This window comes from Chrysemys picta, chromosome 10 (genome assembly GCF_011386835.1).
Source record: "Chrysemys picta bellii isolate R12L10 chromosome 10, ASM1138683v2, whole genome shotgun sequence".
Lineage (NCBI taxonomy): Eukaryota > Metazoa > Chordata > Testudines > Emydidae > Chrysemys > Chrysemys picta.
Window position 1 is genome coordinate 72,269,151 of NC_088800.1, and position 25,342 is coordinate 72,294,492.

The following is a 25,342-nucleotide window of genomic DNA, read 5'->3' on the forward strand; positions in this document are numbered from 1 at the left end:
TAAGCATGACCTACATTTTCACAGGTACTAGATAACTATTCTAGTTTTCTCTACAACTTTTTCTTTTCTGATCTTGGAGCACAGTGATGGGACCCAATTTTATCTTGTCTGTGGCAGAATGTAGGATTTGCTGTAACACATGGGACCACTTGTCCATTGAGTCCTGATATTCTTTTCTGGCAGCAGGTGATCTCTTGATACTTCAAAGAAGGTGACTTGGGTGATTTGTGGAATACAAAATGCTAAATGGAATAGAGGTTAGATGCTCCTATCTGAATTAGTGTCAAATACAAGTGGAGTTGAGGTGCTAGGGAACAGACATAACACTGAAGAGATTTCTATATATATTCTTTTTTAATAAAAAGAAATATGGTATGTGGGATAAGTTACATATGACATCAGTATTATTGTATTTCCATAGTGCTGATGTGCCATACTCATGGACCAGATCCCATCATGCATGATACTGTACAAACAGAATAAAGAGACAGTGAAACTTCTTTTCATTCCCCTTCCCATGTGTGCCCCCTTCCCAAGTGTGTGAGACCAGCAAAATGGGGATATAGCCAACCAGAGGAGCCATGTGTGACAGGTTGGACCCCCCCTTCCAGGGTGCCACCTGATGTACTGGGGTCTCACTGAGCCTGCCTGCTCCACTAGCCTGGCCTCCCTCTCCCTGTTTTGCTGAATCCGGCCCTCTGGTAGCACACAGACACAGATAGGGATGCATCAGCTGTAGAATCACGCAGGGTCTACAAACAGCTCTCTATGGGAAGACTCCGCTAGGAAATTGCCCAGCACTCAAGTGCAGCCCTTCTCTAGAAAGTACACCCAAAATAATATTGTCTTGCGCTGTAGAGAAATCTGTACAATGTAAGCTCATAAATTTGCCCCCTCCCTCAGTGTGGAGGAAGATATGCACAACTTCTTGCCCCAGTTATAAATTGCACAAACTGGGTTTTATAATAAACAAAAACAAGTTTATTAACTACAAAAGGCAGATTTTAAATTGTTATAACAGATTAGCAAGTAGAACAAAGCAGATTACTAAGCAAATAAAACAAAACACGCAAACTAAGTTTAAGATCTTAAAGAGATAGGAGTCAAGAAGTAATTACTCACCCTAAATGTTGCTTTTGGGCAAGTTGTGGAAATTCTTGAAGGCTAGCTACCCTGCTTGCAGCTTAAATCTTCAGACACCGTATTCACAGACCAGATACCTTTTCCAGCCTGGGCTCAACTCTTTCTCTTCCTCCCCCCTCCCCCCCGTGTCTTTGGCCTGGTCTACACTACGACTTTAATTCGGATTTATCAGCTTTAATTCGAATTTACCCTGCAACCGTCCACACAACGACGCTATTTATTTCGATGTAAAGGGCCCTTTAAATCGATTTCTGTACTCCACCCCGATGAGCGGAGTAGCGCCAAAATCGATTTTAACATTTCGAATTAGAGATAGTGTGGCCGCAATTCGATGGTATTGGCCTCCGGGAGCCATCCCACAGTGCATCATTGTGACCGCTCTGGACAGCAATCTAAACTCGGATGCACTGGCCAGGTAGACAGGAAAAGCCCCGAGAACATTTGAATTTCATTTCCTGTTTGCCCAGCGTGGAGAGCACAGGTGACCACAGATAGCTCATCAGCACAGGTAACCATGCAGGCTGATAATCGAAAAAGAGTACCAGCATGGACCGTACGGGAGGTACTGGATCTGATCGCTGTATGGGGAGAGGATTCAGTGCTTGCAGAACTTCGTTCTAAAAGACGAAATGCCAAAACTTTTGAAAAAATCTCCAAGGGCATGATGGAGAGAGGCCACAATAGGGACTCAGATCAGTGCCGCGTGAAAGTCAAGGAGCTCAGACAAGCCTATCAAAAAACAAAGGAGGCAAACGGTCGCTCCGGGTCAGAGCCGCGGACATGCCGCTTCTACGCCAAGCTGCATGCAATTCTAGGGGGGGCTGCCACCACTACCCAACCTGTGATCGTGGATTCCGGGTCGGGGATAGTCTCATCAGCTACACCTGAGGATTCTGCCGATGGGGGAGAGGAGGAGGAGGAGGAGGAGGAGGATGAGCTTGCAGAGAGCACACAGCACTCCGTTCTCCCCAACAGCCAGGATCTTTTTCTCACCCTGACTGAAGTACCCTCCCAACCCTCCCAAGCCAGTACCCAAGATCCTGACCCCATGGAAGGGACCTCAGGTGAGTTTACCTTTTAAAATATAAAACTTGTTTTAAAAGCAAACGGTTTTTAATAATTACTTTGCCCTGAGGACTTGGGATGCATTCGCGGTCAGTTCAGCTACTGGAAAAGTCTGTTAACGTGTCTGGGGATGGAGCGGAAATCCTCCAGGGACATCTCCATGAAGCTCTCCTGGAGGTACTCCAAAAGCCTTACCACAAGGTTTCTGGGCAGTGCATCCTTATTCCGTCCTCCATGGTAGGACACTTGACCACGCCATGCTTGCAGCAAGTAATCTGGTATCATTGCCTGACAAAGCCTGGCAGCGTATGATCCCGGTGTTTGCTGGCATTCAAGCAACATCCGTTCTTTATCTTGTTGTGTAATCCTCAGGAGAGTGATATCACTCATGGTAACCTGGTCGAAATACGGGAACTTAATTAAGGGGACAGAGGTGGCCGTTCCTACTGGGCTGTTTGCCTGTGGCGGAAAATAAATCCTTCCCTGCAGTTAGCCAAGCGCAGATGGGAAATTGGCCCTGAGCTTTTCGCGTTTGGCTAGCAGGGATCTTCCCTGTTACCAGCCACGCGGTGGGGGGAGGGGTATCGTGATCATCCCAGAGAATTTATGGCGGGAGGGGGGCGGCGGCGGAGGGGGTGGTGGTTAGTTTGGTTCCTGCAGGGATCTTCCCTGATACCAGCCACGCGGTGGGGGGAGGGGTACAGCGATCATCCCAGAGAATTCATGGCGGGAGGGGGGGGGTGAGGTGGTTAGTTTGTTTTCTGCTGCTGAATGTTAACAGAAAAACTGCAGCACTCTACAGGCTATGCTTGGTATGTGGGAAAGGGGGGCGCAGAAGCTGTAAGACAATGGCTTACCATGGCCGCATGCAAGCCGAATTCTGTTGCCCAGACCTGTGATCTCTAGCAGCAAAGCCACAGGACTCAGCATTAAGAGGCAAAATGCGACCTTGCACAGAAATCACATGTGCTATGTAATGTGAATAGTGTTGGTCACCGTGAAAGAGTATAAGCATTGTTCTGCAAAATGTATCTTTTTAAACAATTCTCTCTTTTTTCCCCTCCCTACAGCAGCTGCAAATTCCTCAAGCCTCCCTCCTCCATCCCGAAGGCTATCACAGATAAGGCGTCGTAAGAAGAGAACGCGAGACGAGATGTTTTCTGAAATTATGGAATCCAGCCGCAGTGACAGAGCTCATCTGAATGAGTGGAAGGAAACGGTTGCAAAGTATAGGAAAGAAGCCAGTGAACGTGAGGACAGGAGGGACCAACGTGAGGACAGGAGGGACCAACGTGAGGAGAGGAGAGACGCTCGAGATGAGAGGTGGCGGCAGGAAGATCAGAGGAGGCAGGATGCAACGCTGGGGCTGCTGCGTGAGCAAACAGACATGCTCTGGCGTCTGCTGGAGCTTCAGGAACGGCTGCAGGAAAACAGACTGCCGCTACAGCCCCTGTTCCACCCTCCCCCCTCCCCATGTTCCATATCCTCCTCACCCAGACGTGTAAGAACGCGGGGGGGGGAGGCTCCGTACACCTTCCCATTCCACCCCAGTAGACAGCCCAAGCAAAAGGCTGTCATTTTTTTAACCTTTTTTTTAGTGGCCTTTTCCTTCCCACCGATCCTCCTCCCAAATCCCACCCGGGTTCCCTCCCTCTTTTTCTAATCTATTAATAAAGAATAAATGATTTTTAAATGATAGTGACTTTATTTGGTTTGAAAGAAAGCTGGGGGAAGGTGGAGGGTGGGTTCCTTACAGAGAATGAGTCAATAAAGGGGGCGGGTTTTCATGAAGGAGAAACAAACAGATATTTCACACTGTAGCCTGGCCAGTCATGAAACTGGTTTTCAAAGCTTCTCTGATGCACAGCGCTTCCTGGTGTGCTCTTCTAATCGCCCTGGTGTCTGGCTGCGCGTAATCAGCAGCCAGGCGATTTGCCTCAGCCTCCCACCCCACCATAAAGGTCTCCCCCTTACTTTCACAGAGATTGTGGAGCACGCAGCAAGCAGAAATAACAATGGGGAGATTTCTTTGGCTGAGATCAGAGCGAGTCAATAATGATCGCCGGCGACCTTTTAAACGGCCAAATGCACATTCTACCACCATTCTGCACTTGCTTAGCCTGTAGTTAAACAGCTCCTGACTCCTGTCCAGGCTGCCTGTGTATGGCTTCATGAGCCATGACATTAAGGGGTAGGCTGGGTCCCCAAGAATAACTATTGGCATTTCTACATCCCCAACGGTTATTTTCTGGTCCGGAAAGTAAGTCCCTTGCTGCAGCCCTTTAAACAGAGTAGTGTTCCTGAAGACGCGAGCGTCATGAACCCTTCCCGCCCAGCCCGCGTTGATGTTGGTGAAACGTCCCTTGTGATCCACAAGTGCTTGCAGCATCATTGAAAAGTACCCCTTGCGGTTTATGTACTCGGTGGCTTAGTGCTCCGGTGCCAAGATAGGGATATGGGTTCCGTCTATCGCCCCACCACAGTTAGAGAATCCCATTGCAGCAAAACCATCCACTATGGCCTGCACATTTCCCAGAGTCACTAACTTTCGTAGCAGCACCTGAGTGATTGCTTTGGCTACTTGCATCACAGCAGCCCCCACAGTAGATTTGCCCACTCCAAATTGATTCCCGACTGACCGGTAGCTGTCTGGCGTTGCAAGCTTCCACAGGGCTATCGCCACTCGCTTCTCAACTGTGAGGGCTGCTCTCATCTTGGTATTCTGGCGTTTCAGGGCAGGGGACAGCAAGTCACAAAGTTCCATGAAAGTGCCCTTACGCATGCGAAAGTTCCGCAGCCACTGGGAATCATCCCACACCTGCAACACTATGCGGTCCCACCAGTCTGTGCTTGTTTCCCTTGCCCAGAATCGGCGTTCCATGGATAGAATCTGCCCCATTAACAACATGATCTCCAAAGCACTGGGGCCCGTGGTGTCACAGAATTCTGTGTCCGTGTCCGTGTCCATGTCCTCATCATGCTTGTCGCTGCGCTGCCGCCGCCGCTGCCTCCTCGCCTCGTTTTTCTGGTCCTGGCTCAGCATAAACTCCACGAGAACGCGCGAGGTGTTTACAATGTTCATGACTGCTGTCTTGAGCTGAGCGGGCTCCATGCTTGCCGTGGTATGGAGTCTGCAGTGTTCACCCACCCAGGAAAAAAGGCGCAAAATGGTTGTCTGCCGTCCGTTGCTTTCATGCAGGGAGGGAGGGAGGGAGGAGGTGAGGCTGTACCCAGAACCACCTGCGACGATGTTTTTTGTTCCATCAGGCACTGGGATCTCAACCCAGAATTCCAATGGGCGCGGGAGACTGCGGGAACTATGGGATAGCTACCCACAGTGCAACGCTGCAGAAATCGACGCTAGCCCCGGTACTTGGACGCACACCGCCGAATTAATGTGCTTAGTGTGGCCGCATACATTTCGACTTTATACAACCTGTTTTCCAAATTCGAATGATATAAATTCGGATTAATCCCGTAGTGTAGACATACCCTTTGTTTCTCAGATCTTTCCAGCTGTCATCTTGGGTGGGGATTCAGTGAAGAGTGAACCAAGATCAACTTACTCCCCAGCCTTAAGTAGAATTTACATAAGGTGGCAACCTTTTGTTTCCCAGTCTTGATCTCCCCCTCCTTTTAGTGGAAAATCACTAGAAGTCCAAGATGGTGTTTAGTACCATGTGACATGACCCCATGATCTAGTAGTGTCAAAGTAACATCCCAGGACGCTTCTCTGGAAGGAGAGAGATTAGTATCTTCAAAGTCTTATTGTTTCTTCCTAATGGCCCATCAAGGCTGATGGTCTGCTGTCTGGTAGGTGTTTCCCAAGTATACACACAGTTGTAATTGTTACATAGTCAATATTCCTAACTTTAGATACGGAAAGTATACATTTAGTAAATCATAACCTTTCCAATTATATCTCACATGACCCATCTTGCATAAAACATGTTATGCCATATTCATATCCTAACAACATTTCTATGAAGAATATGGGGTGTCACATCACACCATGAATACATGGTTTTGGGAGAAGGAATATGAACGCAGAAGTTGGACCGGCAAAGCTTTGTGTATGATGAGTTAGGCAAGTATTTAGAGAAAAATAAAAGTACTGTACAATTTCTGTGAGAAAGAAAAGAGAGCTAGATACACTTCCTCATTTCTCTTAACACCGAATCTTTTCTTGATGACTGCCTCTTAGTGTAAATGATTTATAATCATTTACATTTTAAATATGAGTCCAGTTGAATAGTGCTCACTTTAGGGCTTGAACCCCAGCACCAACATCTTTTCCTGCAGATGCATGAATGCTGCATTAGCAATGCTGGGCTGTCCTAGTGCTTGGCATTTCAAATAGTTTTAGTTAATAATAGTAACATTAGTCACTGACAGCCAAAAGGTATGAACGAGCATGTTTATAGACAGCAAATACAAGGAGTCTAGCTTTGTGACGCACATCATGAAGATGACGGGCTACTTCTCTTCCCATTTTGTTTCATAGTTTTCTTTTTCCAGTGTTTCCCTCTCCTCCTCAATCACTCTGTTCTCCCTCCCCAAGCTTTCTTGCCTTGTTTACTCTCTATACAGTGCTGCTCCACTTGCTGTTGCTGAACAATCCCTGCCCATACTGGTGGTGCAGAGCTAGGATGACCATACGTCCTGTTTTGGCCAGGACAGTCCCTTTTTTAAGCCCTGTCCTGGCCCTCCCAACTTTTTTCCAAAAGGAGGCATTTGTCATGTTTGCTCTTGCTGACATGATCAGTTGGCAAGAGCAAACAGGACAAATGCCCACTTTTGTGGGTTTTTTTTTTTTTAAAGTGGGGTGCAGCTCAGAGGGGGCAAGTGGAGATGCCGTCTCCCTGCAGTGGGGAAGCAGGGCTGGGTTAGAGTGAGCAGCTTTCCAGCATGAGGGACCCCCACAGGGTTCCAGCGACCAGGCAACAGCATGGGGTTGGGGGGAGGCAGGCACTCTGGCAAGCAGCTGGGGGTGTCCAATTTTCTCTTTGGGAAATATGGTAAATATCCTACGCACTGCACTTTTCTCTTTCTCTTGTTGTAGATGCTGTGAAGAGTATTGTGTAGTTCCATTTAGGGGAGAGGAGGGAGGGAAATGCAGAGGAAAAGGAGGACAGTCGTCAAACAGCCAGCAATGACCCTGCAGCTCTGAGACAGAAAAAGAGGCAGGCATCCTCTTTCCCAAGTGCTCCACTGCCAAGAGGCTGAGAATCCTGGTTTTTGAATGTCAGTAATGGCATTGGGAGTTCACTGATTTGCACACATTCTAAACTATCAGTGGATTACCATCTGACAGCTGCATAGTGGTATCTGTGAAATGAATTGGTGGTATCTGTCTAGTGCTTAGTGGAAAATGTCCACATCATAAACAACCTTCTTCCAGATGACACTTGTTGGTAGTATCTGGAGCAGTGGTTCTCAACCAGGGGTCTCAGGCCCACTAGGGGGCCATGAGCAGGTTTCAGGGAGGCCACCAAGCAGAGCTGGCATTAGACTTGCTGGGGCCCAGGGCAGAAAACCAAAGCCGTAGCTTCACAGGGCCCCCTGTGGCATGGGACCCCCGGCAATTGCCCTGCTTGCTATCCCCTAATGCTGGCCCTGGCTTTTAAATGCAGAAAAACAGTTGTTTGGCACAGACAGGCTGGGGGATTTTTATAGCATGTTGGGTAGCCTCAGAAAGAAAAAGGTTGAGAACCCCTGATGTAACCTGAGCCTGTCTTCTCAGGCCATGGTGAGATGCGTGGACATGTGCTGTTAGTATTGTGATGGTAAACAGAGACTTCCATATGCAAACTTGCGATACAGAGGAGACTTTCAAAAGCACCAAGGAATTGAGAAGTACAATTTCCATTGATTTTCAGCGCAGTTTTGGTTGCCCCCTGGAAATAACCTTTCCTTCCTAGGTGCCATCTGTAAGTGCCTGCTGTTCAGTTATTCAAACAAATCATAATGGCTTCCCATGGCATAGGGTTATACAGTAGTTAAATTATTAAAAAGTTATAATGTAGACAGAACCAAGGAATATGCTGGTCCAAGAAAAATATTAATACCATATGTCTTTAAAGTATTATGAAAGTAGTCCTTTGACTAAAATTTAAAAGAATAAAAGCTGCAAAAGGAAATGGTTCTGTTTTTAAAAAGTAGACTTTCTAAGTCCATTGAATTGCACTAGTTACCTTACTTTGAAATATAGCTGGGTGAAATTCACTTTTTTGTGTGTGCAGTTTTTTACTCTTCCTCTTATTCAGTTTTGATAATAAAAGTACTCTCTTCACTCAAAAAGGCAGCATTTTCACTCTGAAATAGGCCTGAGTTTCAGAAACAGGTTAATAGTTATGCTCAATGTAAACCAACAGCTTTTAAGCATGATCCTCCCTGTGCAGATAGGACCAAAGTGTTATAGCCAGGTAGAAATTGTGCTTTAAACTTGGTAAAGTCCATGTTTAACTGTTCTTGAGAAATCATTTTCAGAGTATGCATGAGCCTTTTTTTAAAAGCCTCCAGATTCTTCCTTCCACTTTTTGCATGTGACCGTTTTGGGAAGGGGAAGGAGGACAGAGAGTGAGTTTCCCTTGAAGGCAGCCTCTGTTGGTAGGCTTTTGAAAACAAGGACTTACCCTGGAGAAAAGGATAACAAAATATGCTCTGAGAGTGAGACCACCCTTAAATTTACTCCCTCATTTGCTCCCCTCCTTTGTCCTTAAGGCTCACCTTTGTTGGCAGCAAACCAGTTGCAAAACATCTGACATTTTAAACTTGCACGAGAAACTTTCAACAACCTTTTATATACTATAGCCAGTTCCCTTTTAAAAATCAAATGGGAAATTATACTAATATATTGTCTGTCCTCAGGGTGAGACACAGCCAATAACATTAATGGGAATTAGGTACATGTCCAAGGAAGAATATGCTTTCTAGTGGTATTGTTTCACATTTTGTAAAATAGATGACAGCCAGCATTGAACTACTTCAACATATATCATTAATTGCTATAAACAGGTTGTATGCAGCTGTTCATTGACTTTGGTTTTTATTGCTGTTGGCTGTTGTATTCAACTTGAACTCTTACCTTGATTGCTCTGAAATAGGGGAAGCCATATGACCTGAGACACTTTCTTTAATTGGCAGAGGCTTGATGCCTTAAAGCAGTGTTTCCCAAACTTGGGACGCCGCTTGTTTAGGGAAAGCCCCTGGCGGGCCGGGCCGGTTTGTTTACCTGCCGCGTCCGCAGGTCTGGCCGATCGTGGCTCCCATTGGCCGCGGTTCACTGCTCTAGGCCAATGGGAGCTGCTGGAAGCGGCACGGGCCGAGGGACATGCTGGCCGCCGCTTCCAGCAGCCCCCATTGGTGTGTTGTGCTGCCATGTGAGTAGACTATGACGTAGGTCAGTGCTTCTCAAAGCCAGGCCGCCGCTTGTTTAGGGAAAGCCCCTGGCGGTCCGGGCCGGTTTGTTTACCTGCCGCGTCTGCAGGTTCGGCCGATCGCAGCTCCCACTGGCCGCAGTTCCCCGTCCCAGGCCAATGGGAGCTGCGGGAAGTGGCACGGGCTGAGGGATGTGCTGGCCGCCGCTTCCCACAGCCCCCGTTGGCCTGGAGCGGTGAACCGCGGCCAGTGGGAGCCGCGATCGGCCGAACCTGCGGACGCAGCAGGTAAACAAACCGGCCTGGACCACCAGGGGCTTTCCCTGAACAAGCGGCAGACCAGCTTTGAGAAGCACTGACGTAGGTCACATAATGTCATTGTCTGATGTAAAAATTGACCAGACTTGAACAGTAACTTAGCAGAAGTGAGACTGAAATAATTAACAGGTCTTATCATTCTTTCAGAGAAGCCCCCGGTGGTACTTTAATATGTGATCTATTGAGGAGTATCATTTTACGTTCCTGTCTGAAGCCAAATATAACTCATCAGAAGTTAAATGGCAGAACAGCTGTAGTATCATAGCTTCTGGCTTCCCTTCAAAAGTTAGGAACAAAACTGCAGCAGTTGATTAGAAAAATCACTTTAAATATTGGATACTGGTATAGTAAATATATCAATGTAGTTGCATTTAGGCACTTTGTAATCAAGCTTTCAGTTTTCAAGGTGCATGGGTTTGGCTGTTTGCACAAATTTTGTATTAAATGTGCAAGAAGAAAGTTCTTGTCCTTTCAGCCCAGTCACACTTTAAAATTTCTAAAGGTTCTAGTTCTCATTGACATCATCATCTTATTGTGGCAATGCTTATAATGTCAAAATAAACTACCAGAGGATGCACATTTTTAGAGATCCTGATTACGCACATTTTAAATAATGCTGTGCTATAAACTAGGAAAGATTATCCTAAGCATGGGCTGATTTCTTGGCTCTGGTATGTAAGAGCACAGAAGAGTCTTTGTTTTGTTCTTGGGAGAGCTATTTCTGTGTTGTTGCCTGAGGATAACTTTCTCAACGTGTGGTGGTCCATCTTGTCTAAAAATACATAAATTAAATAAACTCCAATACCTGTGTGGTACTGGAAACCCAGAATGTTGGAATCAGAAAATAGACTAGCCTTAAATGGATCATATCCTCTTATTTTTAAGCTGAGTTCAATTAAAAATATTGTATGTGGGGCTCATGCATTTAAATGTCTGTTACTTGTAGAGGAGGAGTTTAAAGCTGGTCCTAGTGTCTCAGTAGCAGTGATCATTTATCTTTCTCACTTTTTAGTATGGTTTGGTTTTTTTGGTCTGAATTTAGCACTGATGCAAGGTCCTGCATCAAGAGCTCTTAAGACCTAAGTTGTCGTCATAGCCACAGTATAGACACAGCATGGAGAGCAGCAGCAGGGCAAGCTTTCCTGCCTTGCTCTGCTAACATGCATCAATCCTAACTTGGAGGCTGACTTAGAATAGTTCAGTTTCAGGACTCATCAGTTCTTGACACATCTCCTCAGAGTGCCAAGAAGGATCCAGTCAATGCCACTGTGATTGTTTTTGTGATGTGGACTCTGAGATGGTGGTCCATCCAGACAACTTGCTTCATTGACTACTGAATAATAATCTGAATAACAACTTTTGGTCACTACCTTTGTGGACTGAGTTTGAACTAGTGACCTAGTGTCCTATGCTGAGTGTCCTAAGATGTCCTATTCTAATACCACAGACACAGGGTCTTAAGAGTTTTTAAGCATCTCTGTGGGAGGAAGGGGGCATTCTGTCATTAAGGGAAAGAATAGTCTTTATATAGAGGGAAGATAAGATAGTCTCTGTGAATTGGCTTCAGTGGGACAGTGGTTATTCCCTCACCTCCAAAGTCAAAATTCAGAGTGGAGGGGAAACGGTGGGTTTCGTAGCACAGTCAATCTCTCTGTGTAGCTTAATATTGATTTAACATAAGTTATTCTTAAAAAGATGACTTTTCAAGCAAACCTAAAGTCTGTGCCTTGTCTGAATCTCTCTTAAAATTCTTTGAATGTTTTTTAAACTATTTTTTTTTTCTTACTCTGTGACTTAGGTGAACATCTTGTTATCTGGCCTTTCTAAAGTCTTAGCTCCACTTTCTTTGCTGGTTTACAGTCTATGTATCCTAATTTTATGGACACTTATAGTTTCTCTTAAGACACAATAGAAATAAAATCAAGCACTACAAGCTCCCGATGTCGTCAGTGGGAGGCTTGTGTGTAACAGTTATAGTCTTGGGCCCTTAGGGTATGTCTGCACTGCAATTCAACATCCGTGGCTGACCTGTGTCAGCTGACTCAGGCTCATGGGGCTATGGGGCTATTTAATTAAGATGTAGACCCTCTCCCCTCACAGGGTCCCAGAGCCCGGCTCTGGCCCAACCCTGAACACCTACTTCTCAATTAAATAGCCCCATGAGCCCAAGTTGGCTGACATAGGTCAGCTGCATATGTTGAATTGCAGTGTAGACTTACTCTTGGTCAGCCAAATGTTAATTCTAGTTCATTGTTTTTTTTCATAAAATTGAAAGATAAATAGTATAACTATTTTAGTATATTCATCACTAAAAACAAGGAGTCCTTGTGGCACCTTAGAGACTAACAAATTTATTTGGGCATAAGCTTTCGTGGGCTAAAACCCACAAAGACTCCTTGTTGTTTTTGCTGATACAGACTAACACGGCTACCACTCTGAAACCTATCTTAATCAGTGGAATTGATGTGATGCATAATGTAGAGTGTTGGCCTAGTTTATTTGAAACTACTTTGCAAAGCTTCCTTCAAAAACTGTGTCTTAGCAGTAGAATGAGATGTGATATCTCAGTGCTTCTCATAATGAGCTCCATGAACTGGAACTTGAAGGGACACTACTTTCTAAAGAGTTCTTCCAGAAAGGAAAATATTATGGGCAAACCCTCTGTAAATATGACATGTTAACAGAAGAATGTAGTCAATTAGAAATCTCTGTTTTTATGACCATAGCGCATTCTTACAGGAACAAATGGATTCTCAGGCCTTGGGCTTTGTCCCATTAGTGTTAAAGTAAGGGCGGGGAGTGGATCAATATTGCAGCTGGACAGTCCATAGAATACTAGCCTACTTCAAAGGGAGACTGCTAGGCTTTTAGGCCATAGTTACAGTAATTGGCAGATAATTAAGGAGGAAAGACCAGAATGCTAAAAAAAAAAATTAGAATTTGCATCCTAAAGACAGGAAAGGTAATTATTCTAAACTCATATAAACATCATTTTGAGCTTCTGTACTTTCTTAGCATTTGCAGTAAATAGTTAGCCCTCTGTTTTGCAACACATTTATCACCATCTGAATTCAGCCTTCTGCATTCATAAATCTTATTTCAACAAGTCTGGACTTGTTCACCTTTCAGTCTGCAGACTGAACAACAGGCTTAGTATCTGTGCAGTAGAAAACAAATCTATCATGCTTCTTTCTGAATATTTGGATAAGAAAATTGAAGTCCTTTAGAGGCTTAAACACTAAATTACTCCCGTCGGACCTAACCTGTGAAGAAAATCCTTGTTTAAGAAAAATAGAAAATAAACTACCTTGTGCTTTACTGGAAATGTTGTTTGCATCCAGATGACTCTAGCCAGTTTGTTAAATCAGTGTGCTACCTCCCTCTGCCTTACCATAGTGCTAATTATTTGGAGGTAAATTATTGTAGGGCTAAATTGTCACATGGCTTCATAGGTTAATTTCTTCGTTGAAATCCATAGTCGTCTCATCAGACAGCATTTTAATAATTAAAGAGAAGTTCCCACACGTCTTGCATGCTGATATGGGGTTGTGTACAGGGATAAAGTAACAGTGAATGTATGTATGGAAAGAGGAGGAATTGTTATATTGAGGAGACTTATTTTAAACTACTGTGAAATAATTTAGGAGTGGAGGCCTAGAACAGGTTACATATGTCTTTTATCAGTAGACAGAGCCAGGGAAAAATCACTTGCTTGGGAGAAGTGTGTCAGGAATCTTTACGTTGGGAACCTCTCTGTATTAATTACAAATATTTATTCTAACTTGCCTTTTAGGCAAAAATTAGGTCCTTAATTCTACACAACTGTAGATCCATCAATGATAGAAGCTGGACTTACACTGTGGTGGTGTATACATCTCAAATTTTCAATTGTAGGCACTGAAAGCCTCTATACCTTTCTTGTTGCAAAGCCTTCCCCAAAAAGAACATTTGCCCTTTTATATCATCCATACAGAGAAAATCTTCAAGCAGTAATAACAGAAGTGTGAACTGCTGTATACTCCCCCCACACTCTCTACCCGCAGGCTCCTCAATGGTTATATGTATACTAGAATATTTGGACCTGTAACTACTACCAAGTGCAACTTCATTGGCATCATTTGGAAGTGGTAGCATTGTTGTACACTTCAGTGTAGTCAGGGCTTGTGCATTTTTACTGCCAGGTCGTAGAGTATGATGTAGCAAGTCTGATCCCTAAGCTACGAGTAGAGCTGTAGCAGTTGGGAATTACGGGTCTGAAAAGCCAGTTGTAGACAAGGCCAATAAGGTTGAACTTCAAAGCTTTCCTGTGATTAGTTGGTGTTAACACACTTCATGAACCGGCAGGTTATAAAATTATGCTTTAATTGTGCAGGATAACCTATACCGCTCTCTATCACCTGTAATTTTGTAGGTATAATCCAGGTTTGTTTTTGTTGTCATGCTGTATGTAGTGAAGCAATGAAGTGAGAAAATAGGGGGTTGTCTGGTTTCCTTGTGAATCATTAATTATGTGTGTATATATATGAGTCTTTCTGGAAAATGTCTTGAGATGGCACTGCATATGGCTATGTAAATGTTTTTAAGCTAGGTCTATAACTCAATGGTCTAAGCATCAGATTTGGAATAACTAGATTCCCTTTAACCATAGACTCAAATCCTGATCTTTCTGAGATACAGAAGAATACCATGCAGTTTACTTTACAGGCATCTTTCGGTAAGACCTTAAATACAGATATTCTGCAATCTGTGAAGATATATAAAAAGTATATTTTGTAAGCAGAAGAGTCTGTCCCAGTACCTTTAATCAAAATTCTTTCCTCCCTTTCCAGTTCTGTGTAGTTCTCTACCATTTGCTCATCACGTTGCTTTCCCTTTGCTACACCCACCCATATATGGCGTCCAAAATGGGTACAAATGCTGCAAAAAATAGGAATACTGCAAAAGCAGGGTTTTACTCTCTATTCTGGCCTCCTCAAAAGCGCTTGCATAATATCCTGCATGGTTTAGCCAGGAGCATGAAGAATCCTTTCATGGCAGAGTTTATAGGGTTTGAAGCTTGGGTGGGTTATACACTATAATGCGTGGAACTTGATAATCCCATGCCCAGAAACACCCTCTCTGACTATGGCAGCAGTGGATCTGTAATGTAAATTCCATGGAGTTTTGGGAAAGGCAGGAGTGACACACAAACTGCAGCTTCCTGGCTATGGAATTTTGTTCTTCTGCGTATGTGACGCTCATGCCCTGAATATGGCTCCATGTGTGTACATTTATTAAAAGGCAAAGTACACCAAGATATACTTAGAGAAGTAAATGCTTCATTTTACCCTTTTATAGCTGCAGCTGCACCACTTGAAACAGCATATCATGTGAAAATAAATCCTTATAAATAGCATTGGAAGTATCCCGCTAAATAGCTGCCAAAGTCCTTGGACAACTTTGAAATATACTCTTTCAAAACAGCTTCTGCTTATTCCGTACTAAGGGGGTTACATTAGAACTACTGTAGTCTAATCTAAAATCTGAATTAGTCCTATTTATCCCTCACCAGAAGTCCTCATCTGTGCATCGACTGGCTAATGGAAGCCTCCATCAGAGGCATGACTGCAGGTGGGAAGCAAGCAGACATGCTTAAAGCTAGGTTGGCTAAAGTAAGACCTATGGTTATCCTTAATGTTTAATAGAGAGCATTAGTCCACACCGAGCTCCATCTTGATTCTTGGGTCTTCACATGGGTCAAATAACATAGTGTGTTGGAACCTGTTACCTCTGCAGGTCACCACTATTAAAAAGAGAGTGAGCTGAAATCTGTACCTCCTATAAAGTGGGTCTGGACCTTGTTCCTTTCCAGTTACCAGTTGGATAGAGTTTAGACACACTTGACTTTCAACATTTACAAGTCAAAGATTTTATTGTGAAATCTGGATATCAGGTGACTCTGTCTAGACCTTTAACCACATTTGAGGAGTTGACCCAGGAGCAGGCTGGAACAAAAGGTTTCTAAGATATATACAATTTTGATTGAAAAAGATGTTGATAAGAAAACAACCCAGATGGGAAAGAGATTTGGACAAAAAAAATGGATCTGGTCTCTAAATATAGGAAAGGGACTGTGCATCTTAAGTTTGTGTAGGTCATAAAGTTTTATAAATTGCCATATAGATTACATTTAACTCCAGTTGAGATCATCGTCATTTTTGCTACTAGGAAGGTGCTCTTTTGGTGGGGTTGTAGGGAAAGGAGAACATTATTACCTATGTGGTGGCTGTGTTCAGGAATTAAACAGTATTGAGAGGAAACGCTTAGAGATTCATTTTATGACAAAATGCCCACTTCCTGGAGATCTCCGAACTACTTACTTAATGCTCCAGTAAAGGAGCTGCATTTAAACAGAAAGATAAATTTCTTTCTTTCTTTTTGTTAGCAGCTAGACCCTGTATTGCACATTATTGTATACATATGATCCCCTCCTATTGAATTTGGGCATAGTAAAATATGGATTGTTCTTGTAATGAAAGGCTTTCACACTAAGCTCATATACAGGAGAAGCACAAAAAGAAGAGAGATCTAGAAATTTGGTTACTCTTCCCAGTGTATGAAGGTGAAGAGAGCTCTCCAGTCACAAGACAGAATTTTTAGCCAGGTTTTTTTAATATTTATTTGTTCGGGATCAAGTAATGTACAATGTAATATGCTAACATTTTATTGTAACTTTGCCTTCATAAAAAGTGCCTTCTCACCCCCAATGAACAACCCTCCGCAGCTCTTTTCTTTTCCTCTGTGTGTGCGGAGGAGGGCAGAAGTCTTAGCTGATCTGTTCCACTATTTATATACAAAAAGCTATCCTGCGTGTGTGGCGTGTGAATGTTAGAAAACCACAATTCTTCCTTTTTCCCTATTTTTATTTAAAGTGCCCAATTAGCCTGGCCTCATCTACTTAGGTTTAGTGTGTTTTAATAATGATTTAAGTGTTTTATATCGATGGCATCTAAGTTATGTTCCACAATCAGCAATAAGCCAAAATTTTACCTACCATCACCCTATTAAGCAAAATCCAGAGTAAACAGAATGGCTCTACACTGAGTCCTGTCGTTGAAGATGTGGGTTCTGTCAGACTGTGGAACCTGCTTCACCTGTTTGTTTATGAAAAATGCTCTGCCAGCTTCCCCCCACCACCCTACTCTCCTGGTGATCAAATCCAGGGACTTTTAGCACAAGTGTGGGGGGGCAAGCTAAGTATATGTAGAATGTAAATAGGTGACAGTTGGCTATTTTTACCTCCTCTGTAAGGGTAACAGTACTGTGTTTGATGTTAGCAGTGAGCATTCGTGCCAAGGAAGTGGTTGACTTTTGGGAGGTAGGAGTGTAATGAGACTGGAATAGAGGCTGTGGCTAGGGAAGATGTGGTGGATAGAATTTGATGCCTTTAAATAGAGTAGTTTGTTGTTTTTTTAAATAGAAACAGGAAAATGTAACAGGTTCAATAGCAATGGGTGATAGGTGAGGACTGAGGATGGGCAGGTATCGAGGTGAAGAGGTAAGAAAGATTTAAGAACAAAGGAAATGTCTCATAAATAGACTTATGGGCCATGTGACCTTTTATTGTACTTTTGACTTGGTATCCCCACTCCACCCTCACCCTCTTTTGTGTCTGTTTTTTATTGGGTTGTAAGCTCTTCAGGGCAGGAACAGTCTTTCGGTAGCCATACATTGCATGGGTAATTTTGGATGCTGCTACAAGCAAATAATGAAGAACAGTAATAATCTGCTGTTATAATGTGCATTTCTTATGCCACTGTGTCTTTCAGTGCTGGTATCATTGTGACACTTTTAATAATTCATAGGTGTTAGGGAGGGAAATAGCTGCAACAATCTTTGTTTCTTTCCATCACTGTATGGATTTCCTTCTTGGTAGCTCTGTTGGTTACCTAGGAAACAGGAGTAGGATGGCATTTGATTGGCTGTGTTGGAAGAGTTGAAGTTGGGTGGTTTTGAGCAGCAGACAGATATATCTACACAAATATGAAATGCTTGATTTTTATGAGACTGGTAAAACTGCATTGAATTATTAGTCAAGCTATGCTCTCAAAAATGTTTGCAAAGGAGTATTTTTGTAAGTGATTCAGGTGGATGTTTTGGCATAAATATGCTGTGTTTAAAAATGACAATATTTCTGTTGGACTGGATGACTTGGGGGCAATGCAAGGGTAGGGAAAGGGTTATGAAACCTTTCATCTCTAGGTTACTGGTTTAAATTAAGCCCAAGTCAGTAGAGATTGACTTGTTAACTTCTGAAGGCTGTTTGACCTATGTGAAAGGAATTGGCAGTTTGAATCCAGTTCCTAGTGGACCAGATATCTGTATCCTATACTGCTTCCAGGACTGGCACTAGCTGATGCCCGTGCTGGCAGTCTCCGCAGAGAGCCTGGGGTTAGACATGGTGTGGAAACAGAGATTCTTTCCCATACTGTCAAGTGGTCCCTCTAGTTCAGGGTCTATTAGTTACTCCTGGGGGAATTCTGCACCACTGTGTGCGCATAATAAATGAGCCGTGTATATTTTTATTTCTTTGCGCAGAAAAAAGCTTCTGCTGAAAAAGTTGCTGCCCACCAGAGGGCACTGTGGCGATAGAACAGAGCAGCAGCTCCCAGCAGAAAATAACTTTCTGCAGTTCTGCCTTTTGCCCACCAGAGGGCGCCATGGCGATAGACCACAGCAGCTGCTCCCAGCCAGATAGGGAAGAGAAAGAGCCTGCCTTCTTTGCAGCGCCTGCCAGGCCAGGTCAGGAGACTGGCTTTGGGGAGACAGACAGTGTGGGGTGCAGGGGGGTGTCAAACAGGGGCTCATAAGGGCTAGTGGGGGAGGACAGACTGGGGCAGGGGCTGAGAGGAGTGGAGGCACAGAGCCACAGGGGGGAAGGAGGGGCAGGGCCACATGGTGATAGGGGAGGGGGTGCAGAGCTACATAGGGACAGGGGGTGCCTGGGTGGGGGCACAAAGACACATGGGGATGGGGAGAGGAGGTACAGGAACACATAGAGACAGAGAGTGGCTGGGTGGGGACACAGATACATGCGGACAGGGACACATGTGCCTGACTGAATGGGAGAGACTAAGGCTCAGCTAAGGTCTAGTGGGGGAAGCTCCCTAACAGTCTCCCCCCACCCCTCCCCAAAAAACCTGTTCTTTACTTTTCCCACCCATACCCAACAACCCTCCAAGTTCACACCCAGGCCCCTTCCCAGCAATTTACTTCCCTCTCCCTCAGCTTCTCCGTTACCCCTGACTCCCGCAAAGCTTTGCAGTGCTTCTGGGGCAGTGCAGGAAATGTGACTGTGTATTGTAGTTTAAATAAATTATTACTCAGAGTTATTTTTGTTACAGACATTCTTGCTGACAGGTATTTTGAAATAAATGATGAAAAATAATTGAAACTGGTGTGATTATATTGTGCTATTTTGACAAAATATGCAGAATTTTGCAGAATTTTAAAATATTGGGTGCATAATTTTTATTTTTTTGTTGCAGATTTTCCCCAGGAGTAGTTGTGTGGGCACTGTAAGGATGGAGGGCCCTGTTCCTGTGCTGTATCCGTTCTGTGACTAAAAAATGTTTTGTTTCCACAGCTGTTTAATCCAGCACCTTTGAACATTTACTGAATTTCCAGCTATTGTGCTATAATTGTTACTCTCTGAGTGACAAATGCCTTTTCATTCTATACATTAGATAGAACTCGATGACTCCCAAATAGTGAAGCAGTAGCCGTTTTCTAGCTACACGTCGAGTGTCCTGCAGATATTGGTGTAAAACTACATCTGGTCCAGTATTTTTGCCTTGTCTTGTCCCACATCTTGTCAGTGGGCTATGAAAGGCTAATCGAGATTTCCTTTGCTGAGTTAGTGTGTCAGGCAGCTGCCAGGTATCAGTTTGCCTGTTTGCATTAGGCACACGGCTGAAATGATTGAACACAACATGTAGAAATGTTTTTGTGTTGAATTCTTTGACAAATATTTAGTGTTGTCCTTTGGCATGTGCATGCATATGTAAATCAGTTGAAATAGTGATTGCACATGAGATAGAATTTACAAGACTCTAAGGCAGGGGTTCTCAAACTGGGGGTTGGGACCCTTCAGGGGCTCATAAGGTTATTACATGGGGGGGTCAGAAGCTGTCAGCCTCCACCCCAAACCCCAATTTGCCTCCAGCATTTATAATGGTGTTAAATATATAAAAATGTGTTTTATTTTACAAGGGGGGTCGCACTCAGAGGCTTGCTGTGTGAAAGGGGTCACCAGTACAAAAGTTTGAGAACCACTGCTCTAAGGCCTTGGACAATTCACTATGGGCCCAGTTTTGCTCCTGTTGAAATCTGCAATCAACAGGGGTGTTGCCACAATGGGAACAGGATCAGAAGTTTAATACCTCTCTGTTTTGTATCTATTTCACAGTGGTGTCAAGGGTTAATGTTTGTAAAGAACTTTGAGGAGAAAGCCACTAAAGAAATGCTCTGTATTTATTATCAAACCCTTAAGTATGAAGCTAGGAAGTCCAATACTCTTCCTCTAAGCAGTTCTTCGAGTGGCTCTGCATAGTCCCACTTATGGGATATTGTGCCACCTTGTGGTGCCTTGGGGTAGAATCTTCTTCTAGCAGCGTCAACTTACTAGAGCATTCTTGTGCTCCCAGCCCCTCCCCTCAATGTCACCGATGTTCTGAGGACAAGTCTATATAAAGGACAGAATGCCCTTGCCACCTCTGTTCCTTTCAGCCATATGCCTGGACAGATGTGAACCTCCCCAAGCTCTTTGGAGCTAGCGCTGCTTTTTTCTCAGTTAGTATTAGCCAGGGTGGATTTGATTTAAATCAATTTGAGTTAAATACTTATTTAAATCACTAGTCAAGAAGACTCGATTTTAATTGTGGATTTCTACATAAAAGTGCATTCTTGTTGGTTGTTATAACCTTAATACATATTCTTCGCAACTCAGAGATAGCTGTAGGTTTCATTTTTAGAAGGTACACACTATACATTTTTAAAGTGATTTATTTTGAAAACTTTTCAGATTAGTTTTACAGCTATATCAGAAAATGAATGATTGGCTATTTCATTTACCAAAGGTAATTGAAGCAGTTATTTATGAAGTCATTGGGAGGTTAATCATTAATATTTGGAGGATTTTCTTGCCATGCTGTATTAGGAGGCGAACATCACCAGACAGACATTTAAATTGTTTTATTTAACTAAAACAACAAAGTTATGTATTCTGGATTTTTTTTCCAACAGCAAACATATAATAATTTAACAAAACAAGCATATGAATTTTTGAATTTAGTTAAATATTCAAGTTTTTTAAAATCAGGTTGTTGTTTTTTAAATTGTTTTTAACTAAAATAGTTAAATGAAATAATAATAAAAAAAATTAAATTGACTGTCAGCCAGGTCAACTCTTCTGCAGCTAACTCAGTCGCCTTCACCTTCATTTTCCTATTTGTTCATAATCTGGAAAAGAAAAACAAGCTTTCCTGCTTTTTCAGGTCCCAAATGATTTCTCAATTTGGAGTGAATTAGTCTAAAGGAAGAAAATATTCTTTCTGCACTGGCAGAAGAAGTTACTGCTGTTAAAAGTGAGATTATCACTTCATCAGTCTTTGAATCCAAGTGCTTAAGTGACTTCCACCGGTTCACTGGTGTGACTTTCTTTAAAACATCATCAGCAAATAATATTTCTTGAATGATTCACCCTTAGCTCTGAAGTTTATTATAGTTGGCATTATGGAGGGATGATTGCTGGATGTCCATGTCATAGCCAACTCCTCTTCTTCAGCAGTTAAGGTTTGACCCTGGTAACAAGTATTGAGAATATTTGCAAGAAAATGAGCTGGAGACAGTGCTTGTCCTATTCGTTTTTTTAATGCTTGTAATTTAACTCTGTCATTGCATATTTCTCTTTTTAAGATCTCACTCCGTTCCTTCCAAATTTCAACAGTGTCAGCAATAAAACAGCTATTTCCCTGCATTTTGTTCCAGGCTACAGAAATAGGCTTCAGGGTACTCAGCATGTGTTCAACATTTCTCTTAAGCCCAATGTTGAGAACTTTGGCTGTGACAGTGCCATCTATTTTTTCACAATTTTGTTCACAAACTGTCATCAGATTAGGCCAGTTCTTGATATAGTGCTCAAAAAAGTCCACTACTGAGTTCCATCGCACGTCTTGTGGGAGAGTTAGCTTGGTTCCTCCCACAGAGCAGCTGCTGCAAGGGGTTGTTATGGAAGTATTTTGCAATTTCAACAACATTAGCCTTTATTTCTGGAACACTGAAGTCTTTGGCTAGGAGGTGCATCAAATGAGCACTGCAACCGTATGTTGTTAATTTGGGACTCAATTCTAAATAATTTCTTCTCATCTTGGATACATTTGCAGCATTGTCTGTGACCAAGCTGTGTACTAGACATTTGAATTTTTTTTCACAGTTTGTTATAGCTTTTACTACTGCTACTTGTAAGTATTCTGCTGTGTGTGCATTTCCTGATGTAGCAATTGTTTCTGTAAAGAAGACATTCCTTTCTTCTGTTGTCACACAAGCACATACAACAGGATCATTGTGGACATTGCTGCACCCATCAAGACTCAGGTTAGCAATTTTACCCTCTAGACCTTTTGCACACTGCTTCTTTCATACACTTTACCCAGCAATTTGCCTGCGACATCTGCTCTGTTGGGTGGACTGTATCTTGGTCTTAATGACTGAACCATGTTAATGAAGTGTGGGTTCTCAATCATACGGAAAGGGAGTTTGTTGCATAAACAAATCGGGCAATTTTTTCATCAGTTGCCTCTTTTTGTAATCTGCTGGTTCTTATCACAAACTTATCCATGGTTGTTTCTGGATGATGGAGATTTTTTTTCCCCTTTTTGCTACAGGTGTTATACTGTGGCTATGTAACATACATGATGTGACCTGAAACGCTATCATTGGCAGATAACTCTGAAACTATAGAAAATGATGGTGATCTTGAAGGTGGATAGTCTTCAGAATCCTGTATGTTGAGGCTGGATTCTCCTAAACAAAATAAGTCAATGCAGTTATTTAATTATTATTCCATACTGCTCATTTAGTATTACTTATTACATTCACTGACACAGAGTACTACTTTAAAGGTGAAATTGTAAAAGGAAGATCTGCCTATTTCAGCTGTTTATTTTTTTATCACAACTGCACTTAAAATGATAGTACCATAGAGTAACAACTATATTTTTTGCTCAAACATGAGAATTCAAGAATAAGAGGAAGACAGAAGGAAGACAGGCAGGCAGGCAGTCCTTAAGAAAGAAGTATGAAATAAAAAAGTTTACCAACCTGAAGATCCTGCATGTTCAGACACATTCCTTTCATCATTTTCAACATAGCTTCCTCGTGAGAAGGAACATTTCTTATGATGTTGTTTCATTAGGGCAACCAATTTCTTTGTTGCACTGTTTTCATTTTGCACGCATTCCTGTCTTACCCACGGGTAGAGGAACTTCATTAAAATATTCCCAAACTGGGTCTCTCTTATGGCCTGCTGCCATTATAGATTTTCCCTTCTAGTGAGAGAATGGTATGGTAGATTTCAAATCAATGAAGACCACTTAGAAAGACCTCTAGAATTCTGGAATATGCTGCTCAAACCGTTCCACTTTTGTTCCTACTGCCTGTCCCTCCCTTCAAACATTTATCTCCAGACTTCTTCTCCTTGTCCAGATCTATTCCGCCCCCAACAATCTTCTATTCATTGAACTTTTTGAAACTTTGCACTTTTAGAGAGAGGTAAGGGATTGACACTGTGTACAGAAATTTGCAGAGGGACAATAGGGTTGAGGTCTGTTATTTCTTACCTCTCTATATATTTTTATTTATTTATTTATTTAAAAACATTTTTGCTGTTAACAAGCATGTTCTCTCTGGAGATGCAAATCCACAGTTTGAGAACTGCAAAACTAAGCATCTCTGATGGTATCTTCTAGACTGAGCACTAGTCCCATTGGGTAGATAGAAAGATTAACCTAAATAATCTATACAGAAGCCTCTGGAACTCCATAAAATCAGGTCCCTAATCCATGAACTATTGAAACTCATTTACAAAACTTTTCTTAAACATTACATTAATATATTGTCTCATACTATAGAATTAGAATTTATAATCCCTATTCCATTATGAGATATCTTTGCGCTATAATGTATCTTAATTAAAACTATCTTTAAATAGGTTTTTTCCTCAAAAAGCATTTTATCCAAAAAAATCTGATTTTTTATATATATATAATATATATATATAAAAAATCATTGATTTTTATCCACCCTGGCGTTAGCAGTTAGTTTAGTCAGTCGGTGATTCTCTTTCAGTTCTGTGTGATGGCAGACCTGAAAAAGCAGAAGAGCCTGGGGTTAAAATATGCACTTCCTGCCCAGATGTCTTCCCCGCATACTACAGCCACATACAGTGCCTCAAGTGCCTGGAGAAAGACATTCACCTTCTGGGTGTTTGATCTTCTGCATTTGCTCCCAGAACCCACAAGGATAAAGAGACTTTCATGCCAGGGCCAGCGTTAGATTCACTGGGACCCAGGGCAGACACTAAGGAGTGGGCCTCCACCCGCTGAAGCCAAAGCCCCACTGCCCAGGGCTGAAGCCTGAACTGTTTGGCATTGCTATGCCCCTCCCCAGCATTCCTCTGCGCCCTCTGTGGGGGGGCGCCCCACAGTTTGAAAACCTCTGCTTTAGTGTGATTTATTTCCACTTTTAGAGATTAAATTACTGAAATATTCATATTACATTTACCCACAGTGACTCTGTAGATGTGATGTAACTTAGCTTTGCAGGGCCCCCTGTGGCTTGGGGCCCCAGGCAATTGCCCTGCTTGCTACTCGCTAACGCCAGCCCTGTCTCCTGCAGCTCCTCCTCCTGAAGGGAGCCCTCAAGGTGAGACCCTCTGGAAGATTGCTCAGATCCAGTCCAAGATCTATATGGCCTATATTAGGGTACGTATTCACTACCCGCCATATCGGCGGGTAGTAATCGCTCTATCGGGGATCGATTTATTGCGTCTCATCTAGACGCGATAAATCGATCCCCGAACGCGCTCCCCGTCGACTCCGGAACTCCACCAGAGCGAGAGGCAGAAGCAGATTCGACGGGGGAGCCGCGGCCGTCGATCCCGCGCCGTGAGGACCAGAGCTATTCTCGTAGCTGAAGTTGCATATCTTAGATCGATTTCCCCCCCCCCCCCAAGTGTAGACCAGCCCTTAGTCCCTGTGGCTCTCAGCAGCAAAAGACTGAGGAGTCCAAGAAGCCATACCCACTGTTGGGGCCGGATCTGGTCTCTGCAGCTTCCTCAGTTAAACTTTTGAGACTAAATATCTTAGCCCCTGTGGCTCTCGGCAACAAAAGACTGAAGA

General features: G+C 43.1%; 2 protein-coding genes across 3 annotated transcripts in view; both read left to right on the plus strand.

Moving 5' to 3' along the window:
* The window catches only part of MOSMO (modulator of smoothened), a 55,747-nt gene that overhangs the window by 8,727 nt on the left and 21,678 nt on the right, over positions 1-25,342 (plus strand). The window lies entirely within an intron of this gene.
* Positions 1,316-3,890, plus strand: LOC135974063 (pre-mRNA-splicing factor CWC22 homolog). The gene is made up of 2 exons (XM_065559981.1): positions 1,316-2,207; positions 3,279-3,890. The coding sequence occupies exons 1-2, from the start codon at positions 1,658-1,660 to the stop codon at positions 3,869-3,871; spliced, it is 1,143 nt and encodes a 380-aa protein (XP_065416053.1). The 5' UTR covers positions 1,316-1,657; the 3' UTR covers positions 3,872-3,890.